Source organism: Hyperolius riggenbachi, chromosome 1 (assembly GCF_040937935.1).
Source record: "Hyperolius riggenbachi isolate aHypRig1 chromosome 1, aHypRig1.pri, whole genome shotgun sequence".
NCBI classification, from domain to species: domain Eukaryota; kingdom Metazoa; phylum Chordata; class Amphibia; order Anura; family Hyperoliidae; genus Hyperolius; species Hyperolius riggenbachi.
Genome location: NC_090646.1, coordinates 405,773,139 through 405,797,903, shown reverse-complemented (window position 1 = coordinate 405,797,903; position 24,765 = coordinate 405,773,139). Strand labels below are relative to the sequence as shown.

Below are 24,765 nucleotides of genomic sequence, written 5' to 3'. Positions count from 1 at the left end.
AATCTGAAAATCCATCCTGGTGGATCTGATCTGCAGATGAATGTCAGTTAAATCATGTGTGTATGATGATCTGCAGATCTCATAGACTATCATTGCAATTTGCAGGAATGGATTTTTGGCAGGAACAGATCTTTTTCAGATACTGATCTTTTGTGTCTGTACAGCATCTGTGTGTGCAGCATCTTGCAAAGATTTTTTTCTGATGTGGAGCTCAGCTCCATAGAAAAGACTGTGTAGAGTATGGCTCTCATACTACATGAAGGGTGGTAAGATTGGTCTGTGATCTTTCATTTTAGTCTGATGTGTGTATGTACCCTTAGACTGCTAGCTCTTTCTTTTCTTTTTTCAGAAAGCCACGAGCTACACAGAGGCCGTTTGTATTGTGTTTATTCAATGTCTTCCACAAATCTACATGTAACATTAGGCAGTAGGAATGGTCATTGAGGTGCAAATACATTTGATCTGATTGAAAATTTTGCAAAATATTATGATACAGAATTATGCTGTTATAAAAATCTATTGTAAAATGGACTAATCAAATCTTGCAGTGAAAACATAAAAAAAAGGCAAATAGAAAGCTGCGCGTTGGTGGCCATAGACTTTAATACCCTTGTGTGGATCAGTACAACATTAAAAGACAGACCACGAACTGAATTAGGGTTACAGCTTGCAGCCTGATAGCAGTTTCACAGATACGTTCTGCTTTGTCAGAGGCAAAATGCAAAAGAAAACTTTTCATTGGTTCATTTTCAAGCTACATAGATTTGCAGTAACATTTGGGTAACTATGCATCAACTTAAAATTATTTGCAGAAGTAGTTTTGCACTAAAATGCCTTTACAAGTTTGTGGAGTATGGATGCAGAAACACATAACACCTATGGCTGTTCACGGCAGTCTAAGGCCTAGTGCACACCAGAGCGGTTCTGCTGCGGTTTGCGATCCGCTAGGGTAATGTATTTCAATGGGCTGGTGCACACCAGAGCGGGAGGCGTTTTGCTGAAACGCATACTCCTGGGCTGCTGCAGATTTTGGATTGCGGATGCGTTTCTGCCTCAATGTTAAGTATAGGAAAACCGCAAACCGCTCTGAAAAACGGCACTTCAGAGCGGTTTGCCAGGCGTTTTTTGTTACAGTAGCTGTTCAGTAACAGCTTTACTGAAACAATACATGAAATCTACTACACCAAAACCGCTACACAAAACCGCAAAACGCTAGCTGAAACGCTGCAGAAAAAGAAGAAAAAGCGTTTCAAAATCTGCTAGCATTTTGCGGATCTGCGAGCGTTTTTTTGGTGTGCACCAGGCCTTAGGGTTAACACATTTAGTGCACTTCCCCTGGAATTTTTCGATATGTAGAATACAGATTATGTTCTGCTTAAATTGTACCTCTTACTTTTCGTAGAAAATCCTACTCGGGAGAGAAGTTTGGGCAGTAATATGACTAGTCTCAGAAGCTTATTGTGCAGTTGTACCTATGTCAGAAGGTAGACTGGATGTAGATCCTACATCATTCTTTCTTAATGCTTATCCTATAATGAAGAGTGGTACGACTTTCTTCTGTTCTCCATATTTTTGCAACCCAGGCATCTTAACTACACCACATACCAAGTAACATCTCGCACATATTTTCCTACTGGGCCACAAGCCAAGCTATTTTGAGAACTATCACACCTCAGGCATAGAAGGAAATAAAGTGTCTTGTTCCCATAATTCAAGAAACTTTAGCGTTTTACATAACGATGAGTTCCTAAACCATAAGCACCAACACGTTAGAAATCAAAGGATGCAGTTCATGACCTCGATCATAACATAACTCCACATACCTCGTATACAGTATATTGTTTCTATATCAGTGATTTGGTTTAAGTTTGCAACATTGCTTTTTATCCCATGAGAAGAGAACAGAAATTATAAAAACATATTCCCTCCTCTAAATAAGGACCCTGGTACCTATTAATGTAGTGTATTGTAACTGGCTAAAGTGTAAATCCATACACACAGTCATCACATTTTTTTTAATATAAGCCTGCAACATATATTTTAAAAAGTGTACTAAAGGCTAGGCAACACTATCCTGACATACTGTCCTCTCCTCTATTAAAGAGGCTGCAGAGAGTGCCCTTATGTCCTGCTGAGTCTGAGCTTACAGTATTGAATTACAGCTGCAGACCCATAGGAGACAGTTAATTATGGCACACACTCGCACCTGGTTATTTTAGGGTATCATGGAGCACAATATTATTTGTTGGTGCCACTTTTATAGTGATGGCACATGGACTACATTAGCGGTTTTAATTAGCAATTTTTACTGTACCAGCTACAGTATTGATTTAATCTATCGACTTTTACCATGCCAACGGTGTCATTATGGCACATGGACTACATTACTGGTTCTAATTGGCGGGTACTTCACATTTTCATAATTACCACAATAACGTATTGGCATCACCATGACCATATTTTTCATATTCATCAACCTAGTAATATCACCACGACCACCTCATTATTTTTTATAAACTACTACCTGACCCTTTTCGTAGAAGGGATAGTTAGTATTAGGCATAGGTAGGGATGGGTTAGTGTGAGCAATAGGATTAGGAAGACCATGGTTGAATATCGGTATAGTTAACAACCATTATTTACCATTTTCACCTGGTGCCTTAATTACCCGGGCGTCTTTTCACACACAGCTAGTGTCAGGAGTAGGTAGGGGTGTAGTATTATGTGTAGGTAGAGGGGGTTAGTGTGAGAGATAGTATAGGAAAGGCCATAATTTATTGTCGGTATAGTTAGTGATATTCTAACTATTGGCAAAAATGTATCGTTTTTACCCGGTGCCATAATTACCAGTATGCCCTTTTTACATGTACGCAAACTGTACTCCATCTGCCACCTGACCATATTCCACCATTGCATTGGAGCAGTGCCTAACTTCAGTCAGGTGGTCAGGCTGAGGTTGTGGCTGCCAGCATTGCAGGTATTATTTCACTACCAGGAGCTTTAGATCTAGTAGAATGCAACATGGCTCTCTGAAGATCTATTTATTTTTTTTTAAGAAGGCTTTAAAGGAAACCAGAGACGATTAACAACAAACGTTTTATACATACCTGGGGCTTCCTCCAGTCCCATCCGCACGGATCACTCCCACGCCGCCGTCCTCAGCCTTTTCCAGCTCCGTTACCGGGTCCCATAACTTCAGCCAGTCATGGCCAGTCTGAGCAAGAGAAGTGCACCCTCTACGTATCTCTCCGACGGCTGCAGATACAGGGCCCGGTACTACTGGCTGAAGTTATGGGACCCAGTACCGGAGCTGGAGAATGCAGAGTACGGCGACATGGGAGCAATCCGTGCAGATGGGGCTGGAGGAAGCACCAGGTATGTATAAAACTTTTGTTGTTAATCGTCTCTGGTACACTTTAATTTATCCTTTAACATGCGTGACACTAATTCCCCTTTCATCGGCATGTGGTTTCATGCTCCTAGCTTGCAGACCTGATAATATTGTAGTCCTCTGTTGGTGATTTTATTGCAGTCTTGTGTATTTATGCCAGCCTATGTGCAAAAATAGTCCGTGTATGCAAGCCCTAATACATAGTGTTACTGTGTAATTAAGCATTGTATTAACAGGCTGTATCACAATGTAATATTACTAGATAACTGCAAACCTGTAACACCGGGGCCAGCAACTACGCAGTGAAGACGGATGGTTTGATGTTTATTACTTCAAATCACTGAGGTTTTTTTTTTTTTTTTGGTCCTGGGCTTTTTAATGTGTTGGGGTTTTTGTTTTGTTTTTAAAAATTCTGTCACTGTGGTTATCTTTCCTTTATTGCACTGGCAAATTATAGATGGAGTGTTTTCCATATTCTTGTATCCTAATATAAAATGTAGCATTTTGTGCTTCCAAGGTTACCTCTGTGAATACAGGTATACAGAGCTGTATTGCAGGGACCAGAAGAGAAATATATTTTTATTTAAATAAGTGGTATAATATTACAGACCTAGAATAAGAGGAAATTTTAGGCAACAGTTGCTGCCACCATTTTAAAAACCACAACGGACTTGCTGTCACCTGTTTGACTTAAATAGTCCCAGACTTTCTCACATTAGAAGATGAGAGAAAAACATACATCCTACTGGGAAATGAGGAATCCATAGTGACAATCGCTGCTCGAGAGGAGCACAACGGTCTGTAAACCAAAAAAATGTCCACAGACTGCTTATCTATTGTCCCCCTACCCCACCCCCTTCCATGTCCCCCTTTTCCCCTTGCTTTGGCAATACCTGTAATGAATCTTGGTCATGCCAATAAAGCTATCTTTGATTTTATTTAGTCGTCACACCTGAAACAAGCATGCACTAGTGGAATCCGAAGTCCTAATCTGCATAGTCCTATTCTGAGTCAGTGGTGAGGAAAGTACAACAGGCAGAGGATTGGCACAATAATCAGCATTTTCACAAGGAAGGAAAGGCTGGCAGGCACTAGCAGGATAAAACTGACACCATTTATTGTCATTTCATGCACATATCTGATAGCTGCAAAACGTCCAGACAAAATCACTTCTATGCAGTAAGCAAACGTGACTAGATCAGTCCATCAGCACATCATAAAGCTTGCAAGCTCAGAGCCAAGCCAGAAAGCATGCGAGGAGCAAGACAAATAACCAATGCAGGCTATACTTGCGTTAGTGTAGACATTTGGTGGCAGGCATGGATGTGAATGGAAGCGTGGGTGCGCTTAGGGATGTTCCAGGGTTCCATGTAGCCTGTTGTAAGTAAAAGTCAGCAGTAGCAGATAATACAGTTTACAACTCTGGAGATACAGAAAAGGGCAAAGCCCTATTTCTTCAAAGGGGCAGAGCAACGCGTCAGAGACAGGCTGAAACAGGCTTACAGTGACATTTACTGTACACATAATGTGCCAGGCCGTTATTACTTTTTCTAATTTTTCTGTCATCAGAGGTGCTCCTTTAGTAATTTGTATTTTACGTAGAGTAATGGCTATTACAAACATGAATAGTTTTATGTACAATGATAAAATCTGATGCTTAAAGTAAGCAGATTAAAACCGTACCACTGCAGTGCCACTAATGAATTGCTGTTGAACAGTCTTTGTTTTTGCAATGAACACTCAATGCTACACATTTTATATTTTGATTCTAGAGGCATTTCTACTTCACTATTCACATCAGTTATCTAAATATTTGATGCATCACTTGTTTAATGTTTAATACCACAAATGTTTTTATTCTTCAACAGGCTTTTGTTATCTTACATGTCTTATTATAAAATATTTCATTACAGTATTAGAATATATTCTATGGTGTTATTGAAAGCATTATTTTCCTCTAAATGAAACAAAATACTTCTGTTGTAGGCTAGACAAGGAGGTAAATACACTCACTGTTGACTTACTTAAGTACACCTGTTCAACTGCTTTTCAACGAATAGTTAATCTGACAATCTCATGGTAGCAACTGAATGCATTTAGGCATCTACAGTACCACATCTACTCAAGACAAGTTCCAGAAGTTCAAACATATCAGGATGGGGAAGAAAGGGGATTTAAACTACTTAACCACCTGAGCGGTTCGGACGAGCTCAGCTCATCCATGACCGCCGCGGTGGATTGCTCAGCCCCTGGTGGGTCTTATAATTATTTTTTTTTAAACACGCAGCTAGCACTTTGCTAGCTGCGTGTTTCGTTCGATCGCCGCTGATCCGCCGTGAAAGAGGGGCCCCCCAGACCCTATGCGCAGCCTGGCCAATCACCGCCAGGCTGTGCTACGGGGTGGATCGGGACTCCCCATGACGTCATTCCGATCGTCGCCATGGCGATGAGGGAAGCCCTGACAGGAAATCCCGTTCAGAGCGGGATTTCCTGTTGGGTATGATCGCTCGCAGCGATCGGAGGGGAGGAGGGAAAAATAAAAAAAAAAGTTAAAAAAAACCCCACCCTCGGCCAAGCGCCGCAAATCAAAACGCCAGGGTGGTTAATACAGCATGGTTGGTGCCAATAAACACACACGTCTCATCCATCTCTTTTTCTGCTCCTCTGATACTGTTTTTCTCTACCAATCTGTCCATTGGCTGCCAAGTACACGAAGGATCCGGTTTAAACTCCAAACACTACCTTACTGGGGTCCAGATACCATCACACCTGGAACATTTGCTCCTCGCATGAAGCCTTCCTTTCCTCTAGCTTTGTTACCTCCTCTCTCTCTCTCTCTCTCTCTCTCTCTCTCTCTCTCATCCAGGACTTCTCATGAGTGTCACCACTCCATTGTAACTCTTGCCCACAGTTTGGGTGTCATGCTCCAAGCCTGGAAACCTTCAAATGCACCCTTAAAACACACCTCTGCAAACAAGCTTATAATGTGTTGTTGTGCATTGAGCTACATAAATATCTATCTTCTCCACAATTGTCTGTTTTGTACTCTGTACAGAACTACAGAACATGTTAGCGCTATATAAATAAAAAATACAATACAGAAATAATGTCTGCTAAAGTATTTTAGTTTTTATCAGTTTAATAATACAAAACTCAGTTGGCAACTTTCTGTAAATATATCTTCTTTGCAAAAAAAAACCCTCTGTCCTTTTAGCCTCCCTGGCAAAGCTTTTCACAAATAATGTGATGATACTTACATAATAACGTTCACCAAATTTATTGTGCTTTTTTCTTCCATACATTCCCAGGGCTTTGGCCCTAAACTGTGATGCGGCCCTGAATGACAAAGATGGAGCAGAATCTAAGAACTGGAGAGCCGGCAAGCCTGTTCGGGTAGTCAGAAGCTCAAAGGGGCGCAGGATCAGCAAATATGCCCCTGAAGATGGCAACAGATATGATGGCATTTACAAGGTCTTCATCTCCATAACATTTCTTAATATACCGTATTCCTACTTTAAAACCTTTTTATCTTAAGCAACTTACAAGACAAAGTTAAAACATTTAGTTTTTATGTAGTTTGAAATGAAAGAGGTTTTTCTAAAGAATAGTTCTTCAAATATTTTTTGGGTAGAAACAATGGAAATATTAAGTGGCAACAAGCATTGATATTACTTTTGGTTTCAGGTATGCTGTTTTTATTGCATCATAGCAGTGTTGGCATGTTCTTAATTTCAGATTTCATATTGCTTCGTAATGTTAGTCATTTCTCAGAAACACAGTGAATACTGCCTGACCTTGTAATTTAGGTGGTAAAATACTGGCCTGAAATAGGCAAGTGTGGGTTCCTGGTGTGGCGCTATCTTTTACGGAGGGATGACGCTGAGCCAGCCCCTTGGACTGCAGAAGGCATTGAACGCACAAAAAAGCTTGGGCTGAGTTTGCAGGTAAGGCCAGAGCTAAGATAAATAATACCTCTTGTTATCCTGGATTTTAGTTTACTGCAATACACCACATGGTTGAGACTGTGTTGCATTTTAGTCTATAAAAAAGCAAAAAAAATGTCTGTAAAATTTCATTTTAGTCTATATGCATATGCATTTTCCTGATATAAATACATTTATTATGAAATAAGTTGGGCTGTTAAGGGCAATGCATACATCAGTGGGCCCACAGTTCAATCTGAGCAGTCTAATTCAGGCAGGCTCAATATTTATAATAGAACATGCCTGATTTTTTTTTTTTCTTTTCATTTTTGATTAAAAATGTTGCATTGATTTTACATTTAGAAACTGTGTCAAATCTGTCAAATTGAGTGGAGGGTCACCACATTTCATCTGAAATTAACCATTCAAGATCATTCAGAGTGCCTGTTTTGATTACATTTACTTCATGAAAATTAGCAGTGGCAATTGTACACCCAAGTCCGTATTTCTGTTGAGGAATGGCAGCCACTTGAATTAGCTCAGAATGTATGTGAATAGCATTACTTTGACCTATCGGTTTATTTTGAGCATTGGTTTCAGGCATTGTTGAACCATGTTGTCAGCAGTGATGTGATTTGCATTGCATTTGGTGTAGTTCCCAGAGGGATATTTGGAAGCCATGGCTAACAAGGAAAAAAAAGTGAAGAAGCTGCCAACAAAATCTGAGCCCAGCAGTCCTGCCAGTTCCTCCAATCAGAGTACCCAGAGTCAGAGCAAGCCAAGCACCCCAGAGCATGGCCGTGCCACCCGCAACAACACCAAACTTGAAAGTGCACAAAGCAACGGAAACCAGAAAAGGCATATTGAAAATGGTATGTTGTTCACACACATGCACACTATATATTTTCCAGAGATGTATCTATTTTTTAACATTAGTATTTTAATTGGTTTATGAGGCTAGATTGAAAAGTAATGAGACTGTCCATTTCTCTTTAGGAAGGTCGGCTTGGGAATGCTGTACAGGTATGAACATAATACTGTACATTGACATGTCTTAGCCTGCAGCTTGATTAACATATTTTTCAGCATTTTTGTTTTACTAGTGGAAGCATTGCATGTGTTGTCATGGAGAGTGAAGACTTTTTTTTGGATGATTACACAGCAGTATGGCAGTTTCATCATCCTAGATTTGCTTGACATATCAAGAGTTTCTGCACTGCGCTTCCCAAGGTTAACACACAATTCGATTATTAACCTCTGCTGTACCATCCTGGGACAATTGTCTTCATCTTCCATGAGGATATGTACAAAGGTGTTTCCACTTGTTGTGCCAGAATGCTGAGAAATATGGTGGTCCAGCTGCAGGACCAGACACATGAAGTTGCGTCCTTCACAAGCACCAGCGCTGCACTACTATGTCTACTGTCTTGACAGAAATAATGGGCAATTTTCATTACTTTTGAGTCAGTACTTGTATTTAACTAGTACTGTGCAAATGCAATACTGTAATATGAGGTGGTTTGCTACAATAATGCAATGAATAGATTTTATTTACCAATTTAAGTCACTAAATTACATAAATGGAAGGAAAGTAAATTAAATCAAAATTTGACATGACCTTCTTTTTCCTTTGAAGGGAACCTGAAGTGAGAGGGATATAGTGGCTGCCATATTTATTTCCTTCTAAACAATACCAGTTGCCTGGCTGTCCTGCTGATCTCTATGGCTGCAGTAGTGCTTGAATCACACACTTTAAACAAGCACCTGAACTCTAGTCAGACTTCAGACAGAGCACCTGATGTGCATGCTTTTTTTCAGGGTCTCTGGCTAAAAGTATTAGGGGCAGATGATCATCAGGACATCCAGGCAATAGGCATTTTACACGGAAATACAATAGAAAGCAAAAGTATGTGAATCATTTGGAATTATATGGATTTATGCACAAATTGGTCATAAAATGTGATCTGATCTTCATCTAAGTCACACCAATAGACAATCACAGTCTGCTTAACCTCTTGATCACTGAGGGTTTTTACCCCTTTAGGACTAGAGCAATTTTCACCTGTCAGCGCTCCTCCCATTCTTTGGCAAATAACTTAATCACAACTAATCATAACTACTTGATCTATATCTTGTTTTTTAGCCACCAATTAGGCTTTCTTTGGGAGGTACATTATGCTAAGAATTATTTTATTCTAAACACATTTTAATTGTAATAAAAAGGAAAAAAATTAACAAATTCATTATTTCTCAGTTTTCGGGCATTATAGCGTTAAAATAAAATGTTCTACTGTGTAAAAAAACGCACTAATTTTATTTGCCCATTTGTCCCGGTTATTGCAACGTTTAAAATGTTTCCCTAGTACATTGTATGGCGCCAATATTTTATTTAGAAATAAAGGTGCATTTTTTCAGTTATGCGTCCATCAGTAATTATAAGCCTGCAAATTAAAAAATCAGTTATATACCCTCTTCACAGACCTATTAAAAAAGTTAATTTTGGGTACTATGGATACTATGAGTGTGGGAGGGAAATGGGTAATTTAGATGTAAATGTAGGTATTTTTATTGAATAAAATGTTTTTTGATGTAGTTTTACTATTTGGCCACAAGATGTCCTCAGTCATAATTTCCAATTCACCTACGTAAGGACATGAATCGTAAGTAATGCGTGCACAGTAACAGGAAGATAAAATAAATGCAGGCGTCTCATAGACACCGGCATTCATTGAATCGGGGACTTAGATGAATGAATGGGAACATGTCCCCGCTAACCGGTGGTAACGGTAGCACGCGCGGGTGCCCACTCCCATTGACTAACTTTTGTGGCCCTGAATCAAACCCAGGTCTAGTGCTTGGTAGGCTGCTATCCTAACCATTATACCACCAACACAACAAACTACAATGCTACATGCTGAAGCCAGCCTAGCATGTATCATTGTGATATATCCAAGAGAAAAATGAGCTTGCTTAGAGAATTGTAGGATTTCAAAAGCCAGCTTACATACATTGGCCGGGAATCGAACCCAGGCCTACCGCTTGGTAGGCTGCTATCCTAACCATTATACCACCAACACCACACACTACAATGCTACATGCTGAAGACAGCCTAGCATGTACCATTGTGATCTATCCAAGAGAAAAATTAGCTTGCTTAGGGAATTGTAGGATTTCAAAAGCCAGCTTACATACATTGGCCGGGAATCGAACCCAGACCTACCGTTTGGTAGGCTGCTATCCTACCCATTATACCACCAACACAACACACTACAATGCTACATGCTGAAGCCAGCCTAGCATGTACCATTGTGATATACCCAAGAGAAAAATTAGCTCTCTCTCTCTCTAGGACTTGATGCCATTGAACTGAATTTTTAGCTTAAAACCATCAACGGATACTGGCAGAATTTCACAGGCAATTTCGGAATTCCGCCTTTTTTTGCACCCTTTCAGACCCTATAACCTGGAAAAAATCATGCTGCCATGGAGATCTGCACAGCCCCAGCAATCACTCACCTCCCTGGCTCCAGCGCTGCAGTTATGCCTACATCCTCCAGGTGGCGCTGCAATTCTAAAGTGAAATTGCCGGCTGCCGTCATGACGACAGCCGGCCATCTCACCAGCAGGAAGCAGAGCCCCGGAGGAGAGGAAGCCGAATGCCCCCCGACGTCTGGGTCCCCGGGAGGTATGTAGAAACGCTCCCGCTGCGCGCGTTGCTCTGCATTCAGCCTCCGGCGGCTACCCGAGCAGAGGTCGGGATCACCGCTCTTAGCTGCGGTTAACCGCCAAGGGCGTTATACTGGATAGTAGAAGCATAGTATATTACGGAAAATGCAGTCAGAGGTTACCTTCAGTGAAAATGTAATCTGAAATTGATCAGTAATTCCAGAGAGCCACAGTGCTGAAAAGTCTAGTTAGATGAACTTTTTGTAGGTCAGTGAAGTCCTCGCCCCTTTCATAGCAGAAGTTTACTTTCTTCGTTTACCCCGGGGGTGAGCAAACTTTTTTTCAGGGGCCACATTGGGTTCTCAAATTTGACTGGGGGAACTGCAAAAAATGGGTGTGGCCACAGCAGGATGTAGGTAGGAACAGAAGGTGTGCAATGTGCCGTGGCAAAAATGGGTGTGGCCATTACAGGATGTGGGTGGAGCTGTCATTTAGCAGTGTAATGCAAAGACAGTGGACCCAAGTTTTCTACCAAAACACATACAAAGTAACCCTAAAGGTAATTAGACAATGTTCCACCCAGCCACAAACAAAGGCACAGGGACAGCAGGCAGACCCCCTCAGACAGCAAGACACATAATGCGACAGCGGTTCACCAGAAAATACACATAATGACGCAGCCTTTCTCTAGAAAATACACGTAATGCGGGCAGCATTTTACCAGAAAATACGAGTATTGCATGCAGCTTTCAACAGAAAATACACAATGCAGGCAGTAAGTAATAATAATAATAATAATCTGAACATTTGTATAGCGCTTTTCTCTTGTCTGACTCAAAGCGCTCAAGAGCTGCAGCCACTGGGACGCGCTCAGGAGGCCACCCTGCAGTGTTAGGGAGTCTTGCCTTGAACTCTTTACTGAATAGGTACTTGACCTAGCCAGGCTTCGAACCCTGGTCTCCCATATCAAAGGCAGAGCCCTTAACCAGTACACTATTCAGCCACTCACTGTTCTTGCAGCTTTCACCAGAAAATACAAGTATTGCGTGCAGCTTTCACCAGAAAATACAAGTAAGTGCTTCCTGCACCTGTGAAAAAAAATAAAAACAAAAAAAAAATTTACTCAACTGGCAGAAGACTCCTCTGCCCGCCTCTGGCACGCAGCTCCCCGATCATCTTCCGTGCAGCCAGCAACTCTGCCTGCAAAACTTCTGCGCTGACAAGGCGGAACAGGGCAACAGGACAAGGCAGAACAGGGCTTTGGACGCCATTTTCCTGTAGCACTGGTCTGCTGCCGAAAACCCACAGACTGTCGCAGGCTGGAGATGAGTTTATTAGACGCCGCAAGCCAGTTCACCTCCTGGGGTACAAGTAATCCGGCCCTGCATTGGTGGGCCAGATCAGCACGTGGGCCATAGTTTTGCCCACCCCTGATTTACCTGCAGTGAAAAAGAGAAATAATCTTGCACTATGTATTTTGTCACAATGAGGATTTGAATTCACTAGAATTGCACAAGCTGTCACTGTGATCTTTACTCCACAAAGCCATTTTTGAACAGTCATGCATGCTGGCCTCTGCTGAGCCAGCCATATGTGCTATGTTATGGAAATAAATGGGATTATTTGCTGCAGTAGGAATCTGCCAAGTAAATTAAGTGTAGCTAGCTGTTCCTATGAGCATGATCAGATCTCTTTTTGTTGGTGGGCTCTGATGCTCCTAGAATGTATTTTTTTTTATTTATTTTTTTTAGATTGCAGCGCTGTACAGAGTTAATAGAGGGCGGTTTCGCCATCTAACAGTCTGCTAGCGACGATCGCTGCTGGGAGACTGATGGCGGAGCGGAGCTCTGTCATTCAAGTGGAGATGCGCACACATGAAAGATCAGGGGGACTGACAGGCAGCTGGTATTGTTTAAAAGGAAATAAATATGACAGCCTCCATATACCTCTTGCTTCAGGTTCCCTATAAACTCACAAACAGCACCACAACTGACTGCAAAGTTTAACCGCAAGGGATTTTTAAATATATCTATATTTTCCTTGATTTGCGTATACCAGTCTGTGTGTAATCTGCAATACCAGTTCTGGCCAGTAGAGGGAAATATTTACTAGAGTGATAACTTGCTTCTGGGTATGTAAATGTATCATGTCCTGTTTTCCCATACTGTACATTGAGTATGCGTAATGTTGTACATTTTTAATAATTATGTATTTGCTGGATGTGATTTCAGATGAGATCAATGAGGACCCTTTGCCACCTAAGTCTGTGAAGCTGTCGGAGGAGGAGGAGGAGGAGCCTGGAGAAGAATTTCAGCTTACAGAACAGCAGAGCTGGCTTATTAAAGAGGACTGTCAGAATCAGAAGCTGTGGGATGAGGTTCTCATCTCCATCAAGGATGGCCCAGTAAGTGTGGCCCTACTAGTGCTGCTCTTGCTTATGACATTTACTGTATTTTTCCAACAGTAAATCGTTATATTATCTAAACTGCACTGTAGAAAATAGAACTATATATATTAAGCATAAAGGCCTCTTTATGTTACTATGCCAAGTGTACAGGCCTTTTTATACTGTAGAACGGTCGCATATGCAAGCACGATTAGCCAGCAATCTTGTAGGGAGGTGCAGTCCCAAACACAACAGGTTTTCGAATGATTGTTTTACAGAATTACACTACTGCTTTCAAAAGAGAAGATATTTGCATGTAATCAATTCCACAGTTACAAAAGTTGGGGTTGGATGCAATAATTAAGGACATTGAGTGGAATCTTGCAAAGGTATTCTTTCACCTGTAAACCAGGATTACATCCAGAACCTTGATTTATAGCAGACATGTCCAAAATCCCTCTCGCCACGCCTTTTCTGGAGGCCCGCAAATCTCTATAGTTGTTAATTCAACATGGCTCGCATGGCGTAGCTCCAGTGCTGCATGCAGGGGCCTCCTTGTGTCACCACTCTGCCTCCCCCTTGTTCGCCTGTAGCTTATCAGCCACAACTGGAAGCAGTAGCAGCCACTAATCAGCAGCCACCACTATGCTAGCCGCAATAACGGCCACTGATTAGTAGCTGCCACTTTGCTAACTGCACATGGTATATTGATTCTTTTCTGTGGAAATGTTTTGACAAAATGTCACAGGCATAGTGTACCTAATGGCAATCGGCAAAAATGTTGTTTGATTTTCCCTAGTTCGGCCCCCTATCACTCTCAAGAATGGCGATATAGCCCTTGGCCTAAAAAGTTTGGTCACCCCAGTTTATAGTATACCAATAGCTTTTCATTGTACACTGTCATGGAATCCAGCAAACAGAGAGTGGATCCAGCTTGTTTTATATATAATCCATTAATTTAGTGTGGAATTTAATGAATAGGTGGAGGAGCTTAAAGGGAACCTTAACTGAGAGTGATATGGATGTTTCCTGTTAAACAATACCAGTTGCCTGGCATTCCAGCTGATCTCTGTGACTGCAATAGTGGCTGAATCACACCCTGAAACAAGCATGCAGCTAATCCAGTCTGACTTCAGTCACAGCACCTGATCTGCATGCTTGTTCAGGGGCTGTGGCTAAAAGTATTAGAGACACAGGATCAGCAGGTGATTCAGGCAACTGGTATTCGTTTAAAAGGAAAAATCCATATCCTTCTCAGTTTAGGTTCCCTTTAAGAAAGTTGTTAGACTACCCATTAAACTTATAGGGAACCAGGACCACAAGGTTTTTTGCAGTGGCAAATTTATGGGGAAGCGGCAGGAGGGGGGGGGGGGGGCTGCTCCGGGTTCACCATGGCAGGGGATGACAGCCGAGTACTGTGAAGCTCCCCGTGTCTGCACTCCCCCCAGCTGTAGCAATGCAGAGTATCGCTCGAGCAGAAGCTGTGCTCTATTATCTTACCTGCTACTGTACGCCAGAGTCCACCGATGCGTTGTCCTCTCACTGCTCAGCTCTCCCCCTAGTGCTGGCATCTCTTCCTGCACTCGTGTAGTCATTCCATGCACCATCCTCCTCCTCCTTCTTATCTACGCCTTATGGTGGCCATACATGGTACAATTTTTTCATCCAATCTTACCAATTCTTTGTAGTATAAGGGAACTGCCTAAATTATCATTTCAGTATATTCACTTAATCTACCCTTATACTACATAGAAATGGTAAGATTGGATGAAAAAATTGTACCATGTATGGCCACCATAACACTTACCCTCCCCCCTTTACCTATCGCCTAACACGAACACCCCCCCCCCCCCCCAAACACACACACCCCAAAACAACCTGTGCCTAACCAGAGCAGTTTCTAGGCTACACCCATTACCATGTTGCACTCACGCCTTTCCTTTTAAGGGGGGTGTCATTAAATACCCAGCACCGGGTGTCAAATACCTTAAGTATGCCACTGGTTTGTTTTTGTTTTTTTGTAGTATGCCAAAAAGTTCATAAAATTCCCCTAGAGAAATGTTTTACAAATATACAGTATTGTTTTTTTGGGAAAGATAATCACTTACACATGTGCAAAATAGGGACCTCAGGGAAAGTGTGAAGATCGTTTGCACTTTTTAGCGAGGCGTACATCCAAAGCACACCTATAGCTATTCATTTTATATCATCATTAAATGGGCAATGGCGCATGTTTTTTACATTCAAATTCTCCAGTAAAGCTGAATTTGCTTTGATATTACTATCCTGTTTTAATTTTTTTTTATTTTTTCTCCTCCAAAGAAATTTCTGAAGAAAGTTGAGCAAAGTTTTATGTGTGTCTGCTGCCAGGAGTTAGTGTATCAGCCAGTTACAACAGCATGCCTCCACAATGTGTGCAAAGTGAGTAAACCTTTTTCTTTTTTCATTACGTGTTGTGAAGATTTTATAGTGGTGTTGCTGCAGGGCCGGTTTAAGAAACAATGGGGCCCCAGGGCAAAATAAACCTGGGGGCCCCCCCAACATATACCCCGGAGCAAAAATTGGCATTAAGGGACCTTTTTTGCAGGTGGTATAGTCAGGTTTTGAAGCCCCAATCGGTCGGAGCTCCACATTCTGGCTACCCCAGCCTGCATGGGGGACAAGGGGTTAAAACGTTTCAGGAGGGGGGACCCCACACAATTTTTTTTTAAAAAATTCACACACTCTAAACATAAAACAAAAAATTGGGAATATAGGAAAAAAATGCCAGGGATCTTCATACAGCCATATTGCGGCTGTATAGCGATCCCTGGCCATAGCGCTGCGGCTGCGTATGGACCCCCTGGAAACCCCGTCAGGAAATTTATTGCTCTTTCTTTTGATACATGTAAAATTACACTACCGTTAGGTTTGCTACTAAAAGTGACATTTACCGCATTTAAAAGTATACTTTTTTCCTTCGAAACTTTAAAATCGATTTTCTCAAAAACTATAAGGTCTTTTTGAAAAATTGTTTTTTCCTCTTATTCCCAATGATCAAGAACATATCCTGCAAATTTAGGGTTTCTAGAATTGTTAAGGTGGATTTGCTATTAACCATTAAAGTCGGCTGGTTTTTAAATGTGTATTTTTTTTTCCTTTGAAACTTTAAAATCGATTTTCTCAAGAACTATAAGGTCGATTTGAAATTTTTTTCCCCTCTTGTAGCCACTGGGGGCCCCTACAAGCTCTGGGGCCCTGGGGCAGCTGCCTCCTTTGCCTTTATGGTAGCACCGGCCCTGTGTTGCTGTATACAAAAATGAAATGGAAATGGAGTATATTTTGCATTTTTAAGTAACTCCCACTCTCAAAGGGGCTCCACCCAGCACATGAATAAAAAACCTGCACACCAAGAAGGAATCTAAGGGTGCATTTACACTATGTCCATTGTCTGTGGAATAATTCTGCATTTTAACTCATTGCCTATATAATTGCATGGGCATGTTGACATCTCTGTGTTGTAATGAATCGAGTTATACTAACTTGCTCCATGCAGTAAATTTCTGATGTGTATGAATAGAATATGTGCACACTGCATAGACACTGACAAGGCTTTCAAAGAATGTGTTACAATGCACGCAATGTACATGATAGCAATAGTGAAGGAGAAAGCCGGATACCGCTGCATAAAAGCCCTTTATTGTGGCTGGGTTAGTGACATACAGCAGTGGGGGAAAAAAGGCCTGACAGCTGCTTCGCAAGGTCTAGCCTTGCTTCGTCAGAGGCATAAACATGTACATAAATAAAGGCACAATAAAAGGCTTTTATGTAGCGGTGCCCAGTTTTCTCCTTCACTGTTGCTACAATAATCGCTGAACAGGAGTACACTACTGGTGAGCCCACATGTGGATATTCCATCCCTGCTGCATTCTGGTGCCAGTACTCTGCTTTTCTGTTTTTATGCAGTGTACATTGCAGTACACACACATTATAATGCATGCATCATGCAACACACACGGTGTGAAGGCACCCAGAGTCTAAGAAGTGGTAATTGGCTACCACTATTTAAAAGGACCCTGAGCAGAACAATTAAAAGCAAATCTGAACTTACCTGGTGGTTCCTCCATCTTCCAGCCCCACCCCCCTTGTAGACCGCGAGGTCCATTGGCATCCTCTGGGTCCCTTCCGTGGTCCCGCTGACTGTTCCATTAGTGCGGTGACTTCGAGGGAAGTCGTGGACATGCGCAGCCCGTCCGCACACCTGTCTCGATCACGCGCCCCTCGCCGTAAGTGTCCTGCGCATGTGCGGATCTCGAAAGACTGCGCTTATGGCATTGGGCGTGTAATTGAGCTGGCCACACATGCGCATTTGCGCACGACTTCACATGAAGTCGCTGCACTGACTGGTTCGCCAGCGGAACAAGTGAGGGAACCTAGAGGACGCTGATTAACCTCGCGGTCTACGGGGGGGCTGGAGGAAGCCCCAGGTAGGTAAGTTCAGATTTGCTTTTAATGGGTTGGCTCAGGGTCCATTTACATGTCCAATTGGTTCAGATGTGTCACTAGCTAATAAACCATGGGTAGCAAAGATGATCAGTGATTTTCTCATTTCTTCTGGGTTGATGCAGTTTGGTTGCAATTTGCTTGCAATTCAGAAAAAAAATAGAAATACATGTATCATTTCTAGTGAACAGATGCATGCATTACAATGTGTGTACCATAATGTACACTGTGTGCGTTGTAACACATTCTTTGAAAGCTGGGTCAGTGTCTATGCAGTGTGCACATATTCTAGATCATACATGTTCTCCAGAAACGTACTGCATGGAGCAAGTTAGAATAACACAATTCATTACAACACAGAGATGTCAACATGACCACACAACTCTATAGGCAATGAGCTCCTTGCAGGAAATGTTCAAAATCTCCTCCACAGTAAATATAAGCTCATCAGTCGTTCTATCCTGTATGAGAGTGTAAAGGTGGCCACACACCATACAATTTTTTTAAATATCTATTCAATTCAAGAATAGCAATCAATTTTTCTGACTGATTGTAACAATTCAAAAAGCTGACCAATGTACCACACACCTATGTTCAATTTTCCCCCAATCATGAATAAAATAATTGAAAGCTCAGAAAAAAAATGATTGAAACTGTACATCAAGTAATTGACAATCCATCACACACCATACAATTCTTGAAAAAGTTGGTCTGAAATTTCCAACATGTCCAATCTTCCCCAACAAAAAAACAAAAAAAGGGAAATTCGATCAGATTTATTGATTGAATTCAAAGAAAAGCTCAAAATTTTTTGGGGCAGCAGATCGAAATTATCAAATTGGTGAAAAATTGGATCTTTTAATTGTATGGTGTGTGGCCACCTTTAGGCCTCTTACACACTTTAAATTACTGTCACCCATGGGGATTGGGACTTGCTCACTTAGGTGATAGTTCAGGGCCTGATGCTATACAGATGCATTGCAATGCCATCAGGGGCTGCTTGGGCATTGCTTAATATGGCATGCAGGTTCTTTAAGGGACTTCGGGGGGCTCCTTGCCCCAAGGCAGCGTTTACCAGTAAAATTCAGTCAAGTTTGTGTACCTAGCTTTAGTTTTACAATGTAATCAATCCATAATCATTAAATGGCTAGTGCTAATATTTCTCAACTACTTTCGTCTTTTGGTCGTATCTGCTACGTCCAAAAGGCTGCTGCCGCGCCCCTGCAGCTGATCACACATGCTCCCGTGCCGCCGTCCGTTAGTCCGGAGATCAATGAATGGATAGTGTAATGGTTAAGGGCTCTGCCTCTGACACAGGAGACCTGGGTTCAAATCTCGGCTCTTCCTGTTCAGTAAGCCAGCAACTATTCAGTAAGGAGCTCTTTGGACAAAACTCCCTAACACTGCTGCTGCCTACTGAGTGTGCTCTAGTGGCTGCCTCGCAAGCACTTTGAGTCCGACAGGAGAAAAGCGCTATACAAAAAAAGGAATTTGTAATAATATAACATGTATAATAAGTCCCCATTAGAAAGACCGACCGCTTTTATTAAAAACCGCGATCTTTCAAAAGAAAAAAAAAAGTTTCACGTCATCCCTATACTCGCTTACAGGAAGAAGAAAAAAATGTGACTAATGGTAAATTTGAAATGTTAATAGTAAAACTACATCTACATACATTTTTTAAAATAAATTCACACACAATTACATTTAACCACTTCAGGATCACAGGTTTTTTCCCTTAAAAACCAAAACAGCTTTCACATTTCAGCGCTCCTCCCATTCATTCAGCGATAACTTTATTGTTACTTATCACACTGAAATGAACTATATATTGTTTTTTTCGCCACAAATTATGCTTTCTTTGGGTGGTAGTTTTTGCTCTGAATTATTTTATTTTATATGCGTTGTAAAGGGAATAATAAGGAAAAAAAAATAAAAAAGATTTCTCAGTTTTCAGCCATTATAGTTTTAAAATAAAATGTGCTTTGATACATAAAACCCACACATTTTATTTGCCCATTTGTCCGGTTTATTACAACGTTAAATTGTGTCCCTAGTACAATGTATGGTGATAATATTTCATCTGGAAATAAAGGAGCATTTTTCCATTTAGGGATTTTTAATACTTTTTCACTTAATACAAGAACTTTTTTTTTTTTTTAAATAAACAGTGATATACTCACATGACATCCGTATTAGAAAAGTCCCTAAGGTAACTATTTATGTAAAAAAAAATAAATGATGTAATTTTTTTAATTTTTTTTTTAACAAGTGTTTTATTTCTGTAACTGTGGGGCAGGGATGGAAGGGGTTAAAAGTAATACAATAAAAAATAATACTAATAAACTTTCTATGTAAAACAGTATAGTGGCATAAATAGTTGTATATTGCTTTTTGGCCACAAGATGGTGCTACTGTGTTTCTATTAATAGAACACGGCTGAACACGGAAGTGTCCGGTCTGAGAGCTTATGCTACATTTACAAGCTCTCTGAAGACACGAGAACGGTGATCGGGATTGAGAATCAGAAGATTCTCACATCCTGATCACAGATGGAGGGGGCTGCGACGGTGGATCAACGGTAAACAGCGCGGCGGTAAGGCAGCAGTACGCATATCTACCCTCCTAATCCGCACGTGTAGTTTAAAGGGGCGTGGATATGCGGAACATGGATCCTTAAAATTAACTGTTTACCTCCCACACTACAAAAAACCCAAATAAAATGTTTCACTTAAAAAACAAACAAACAAAAAAAAAACATAAGTTACCGAAGGGTCTGAGGTTTTTTTAATATGCATCTGAAGAGGGTATATTACTAATATTTTTTTAAATTAAAAGCGTGTAAATAGTGATGGATGCAAAACTGAAAAATGCACCTTTATTTCCAAATAAAATATTGGCGCCATACACTGTGATAGTGACATAATAACCGGGATAAATAAAATATGTGGGTTTTAATTATAGCAGCATGCATTATTTTAAAGCTATAATGGCCGAAAACTGACAAATTATTTTTTTCCTTTTTTTTTCTTAATATTCCTGTTAAAATGCATTTAGAAAAAATTAATTCTTAGCAAAATGTACCACCCAAAGAAAGCCTAATTGGTGGTGGAAAAAAACAAGATATAGATCAATTCATTGTGATTAGTGATAGTTATTGGCGAATGAATGGAAGGTGAAAATTGCTCGGGTGCATAAGGTGAAAAACAACTGAAGGCTGGAGTGGTTAAAGGGGTTCTCTTGTATTTTTAAAAAGGATTCTTTCAGCCACCAGCAGCTGTAATGTACCACGCCGTCCTCCTATGCTCCTTTCTCCGCTGCCGGTAACCTGCTAATTATTCGTCTAACTAGACGAATAGAACAGTGGCTGCTCAGCCGATGTCGCGCGTCATCAGAAGCTTACTGCACATGCGCAGTACGAAGTTTCTTGTATTGCGTCTGCGCCGTGAGCTTCTGATGACACGTGCTTGTGCAAGCACCTGCGTGGCCGCGCAGCCGCAGTTCTATTCGTCTAGTTAGACTAATAATTAGCAGGTTACCGGCATCGGAGGACGACGGCGTGGGATATTACAGCTGCAAGATGCTGATAGAAGTCAGTTTTAGCTTTTTTGGTTTAAAATACAAGAGAACCCCTTTAATTTATTCACCATAGTCATAAAGAAAGAATAGAAAAAGATCTGTAAAGCTGCACTGAAAATGACACCTTCCTCACTCCCTACTAAAAAAAAGCAGTAGAAGAGGCCGTTCAGGCAGCACTGCTATAGATCTAGCGATTATTGCGTGCCTTTGTATCTCCTCCCACTTTCGGGCCGTGCTGTGTCACTGCAGAAGTTTGAGCTCAACTTGTTTATAATTCCCACATGTAAATCAATAAGAATTGTAACCACAAACCACCATTCGTGGAAAAGATTTTAATGGAAATAGTTTTGATATGAACCCATTTTAGTTTAGCATTTTTTAATTTACTTGGTCGGTGATGGTGAAGTCCGAACATAAGATAATTAAATACAAAGTGTTTATTTTATTTTGCTCTTGTTGTTTCAGAGCTGCTTGCAACGTTCCTTCCGAGCTGAAGTGTACACCTGCCCAGCTTGTCGTCATGACCTTGGAAAGACTTACAGTATGATTCCTAACAAGGTCCTGCAGACGCTTCTTGATCAGTTTTTTCCTGGCTACACCAAAGGACGATGATTGGTTGTGTTCCCACAGCACATCTCTTTTTGACTTTTTATAAATAAAGACAGATTCATTCAATCAACCACAAAAGATTGTGGACCAACAGATGGCATGGAATTGAAACCTCTTCAAATCCTTTCCCCAGGTCTCCACATCTTCTGTTGTTCATTGTTGCACCATCCTAGGTAGTTTCGCTCTCAAGAACATGGATATGAACACTACTTTCAGAAGATACGGGCCACCCAATTTTCAATTTGGCTTGTATTTACTACCTCAGGACAGAGGAGAAGAATACATGGGGACAACCAGAAGTCATCTGATGATCAGCAAAACACTGCCTCTAGGATGTTCAATTGTTCCCAGTCCATGAACTTCCTCTTCCTGTGCTCAAATGGTCCACAGTGTGTTGCAAGATTAATTTTAGGACTGAAGGGCTCACTGAAGGGCTCATTGTACACTCACTGCACTTAGATACAAAGAGTTGTGTTAGATTACAGAACAGCAAACATTTTTTTTCTTTGCCTTTTTACTGAATTTTTTTTAATTCTTTCCCCTTTCTCTTCCTTGCAGAACTTATTTGTAGCTTATTACTGGGAGCTTCTCTTCGCTTCATATTTTGTACTTTATGCAAGTTGACTACTAATATTACTAATGAGAACAATATGTATGCATTGTTGTTACATTAGTGTAACGTGATTCATGTTTTTGTTTCCTTTTCCTCTCTGCTATTAGAGGTAATCAAATGCACTCTTGCTATAAGAGTTTTGTTTCTTCCCAATACATAAAGCCACTTTTTGTATTAGTTTAATATTTGTATGCTTCAGTAGAGCCTTGTATCAGTTGCAGAACAATCTGCACAGCATTGCAAGTGGGTGACTGGTATAGCTTGGAGAGGGTCTAAACTAGCTTCCTATCGTGATCTCAAATTTTATACACAGTATATTCCCTAAAATCTACCCTATTAAATATTTTATGATTCTAAAACATTGCCTACATTTATTTGCTGGTCTGTTCACTCATAAAAACTTTGCTCTATATGATACAGAAATGTTTTTTTATGTAAATGTTTTCTGTATTTGAGGTCTTGTGTGATTATCAGGATAAAATGGCTTCTGCTCTTTTTGGTGGTCACTGTCAAAATGGAATTGCAAGCAAAAATATTATTTTACCTTTCAAATGTGAATAACTTGAATTATCAGTTTAATGTTGCTAAATGTTGTACAATTGAGTGCAAAAGGTAAAGTTGGCAGCCTGTTGTTTAGGCTAGGAGCAAACTAGACAGAATCGCTAGCATTGTGGAAAACGCATGCGTTTTTGCCCATAGTAAGTCTATGGGATGCATTTAAATAATACATATCTGCCATTTACAATGTGCATTTTACAATGTGCAACTCACAGCTTGCTGCATATTTTTCTAAAACATGCATGGGCCCATATGCAATTAAAGGACACCCGAAGCGAAAATAGACTAGTGAAATAAACGATTGTATCTATCTTCCTTCTCCTAAAAATATTTTTTAAGATATTCCACAGTTTTATGTTTAAATCTACTTTTTAAGTTTTAACTTTTTTTTATTGTTTTTGCTCAATGACACATTCATTGAAGTATGCCAAAGCTAAAATCTATGAACTATTGACTCTTTATCTCTTTTCTGCTCTCAGAAGCCATTTTCTGCTAGGTAAGTGTTTTATAGTTGGAATTTCTTATCAGTGAGGTCACACTGTAGTCATGTCCTGAATGAGTCAGGACTAAGTCAGCCACTTACATACCTGATATTTAACTCGTTCAGGCAGAGAAAGGAAAAAAGGAATGCAGAATAGTTATTTGTGTGCTAGACACTGTACATACCCATGTCTATCTCACCATGTCACATGTCACTTCGGGTATCCTTTAACCACTTGAGGACCCAGCCTTTACCAGCACTGAACCAGCTCTGTTTTTTATGATCTGTGCTGGGTGGGCTCTGCAGCCCCCAGCACAGATCAGGTTGCAGGCAGAGCGATCAGATCACCCCCCTTTTTTCCCCACTAGGGGGATGATGTGCAGGGGGGGGTCTGATCGCTCCTGCCTGCCTGGGTGTTGCGGGGGGGGGGCACCTCAAAGCCCCCCTCCACGGCTAAATTCCCCCCTCCCTCTCCTCCCTCTCACCCCTGGTGATCTGGGCTGCACAGGACGCTATCCGTCCTGTGCAGCCAGTGACAGGCTGTCCTCTGTCACATGGCGGCGATCCCCGGCCGCTGATTGGCCGGCGATCGCCGATCTGCCTTACGGCACTGCTGTAGCAGCAGCGCCGTTCAATGTAAAGAAAGGAGACAAACGTCTCCTGCGTGTACATTTAGTCTGCGAGCCGCGATCAGCGGCTTGCAGGCTATTCACGGAGACCCGCTCCGTGATCTAACAGGAAACGGCCGCTCGCGCGAGCGGCCTTTCCTGATTAATTAGGGAGGCACCTGGCGACGCAGATGTGCGTCGCTGGTCCTCCAGCTACCACTTTGCTGCCGCACGGCATGAGTGTGCGGTCGGCAAGTGGTTAAAGTGAACCTCCAGACTAAAAATCGACTCAGCAGCACTGAAAAGGCCTGGTGTTTCTTTAACAGTTTCACAGCATCAGAACTTTGTTTCTCTTATACAAGCCTCATTTTTAGCTGCACAGAAGAAAACTGCCCGGGTTTTTTCCCCTGATGCTGTGCAAAGCATGATGGGATTTCTGATGATGTTGTTCTCGTTCTCCTGTTTTGGT

At 41.2% G+C, this 24,765-nt stretch overlaps 1 protein-coding gene across 2 annotated transcripts in view; it reads left to right on the top strand.

Moving 5' to 3' along the window:
- Positions 1–23,008, top strand: part of UHRF2 (ubiquitin like with PHD and ring finger domains 2) — a 149,221-nt gene extending 126,213 nt beyond the window's left edge. For both annotated transcript variants that reach the window (XM_068235421.1, XM_068235432.1), the window contains exons 11-16: positions 6,700–6,862; positions 7,198–7,335; positions 7,970–8,186; positions 13,212–13,384; positions 15,689–15,787; positions 21,893–23,008. In XM_068235421.1, the coding sequence (XP_068091522.1) occupies positions 6,700–6,862; positions 7,198–7,335; positions 7,970–8,186; positions 13,212–13,384; positions 15,689–15,787; positions 21,893–22,039 (937 nt within the window). In that variant the 3' untranslated portion in view covers positions 22,040–23,008. The remainder of the gene's footprint in view (positions 1–6,699; positions 6,863–7,197; positions 7,336–7,969; positions 8,187–13,211; positions 13,385–15,688; positions 15,788–21,892) is intronic.
- The last annotated feature ends 1,757 nt before the right edge of the window (positions 23,009–24,765 follow it).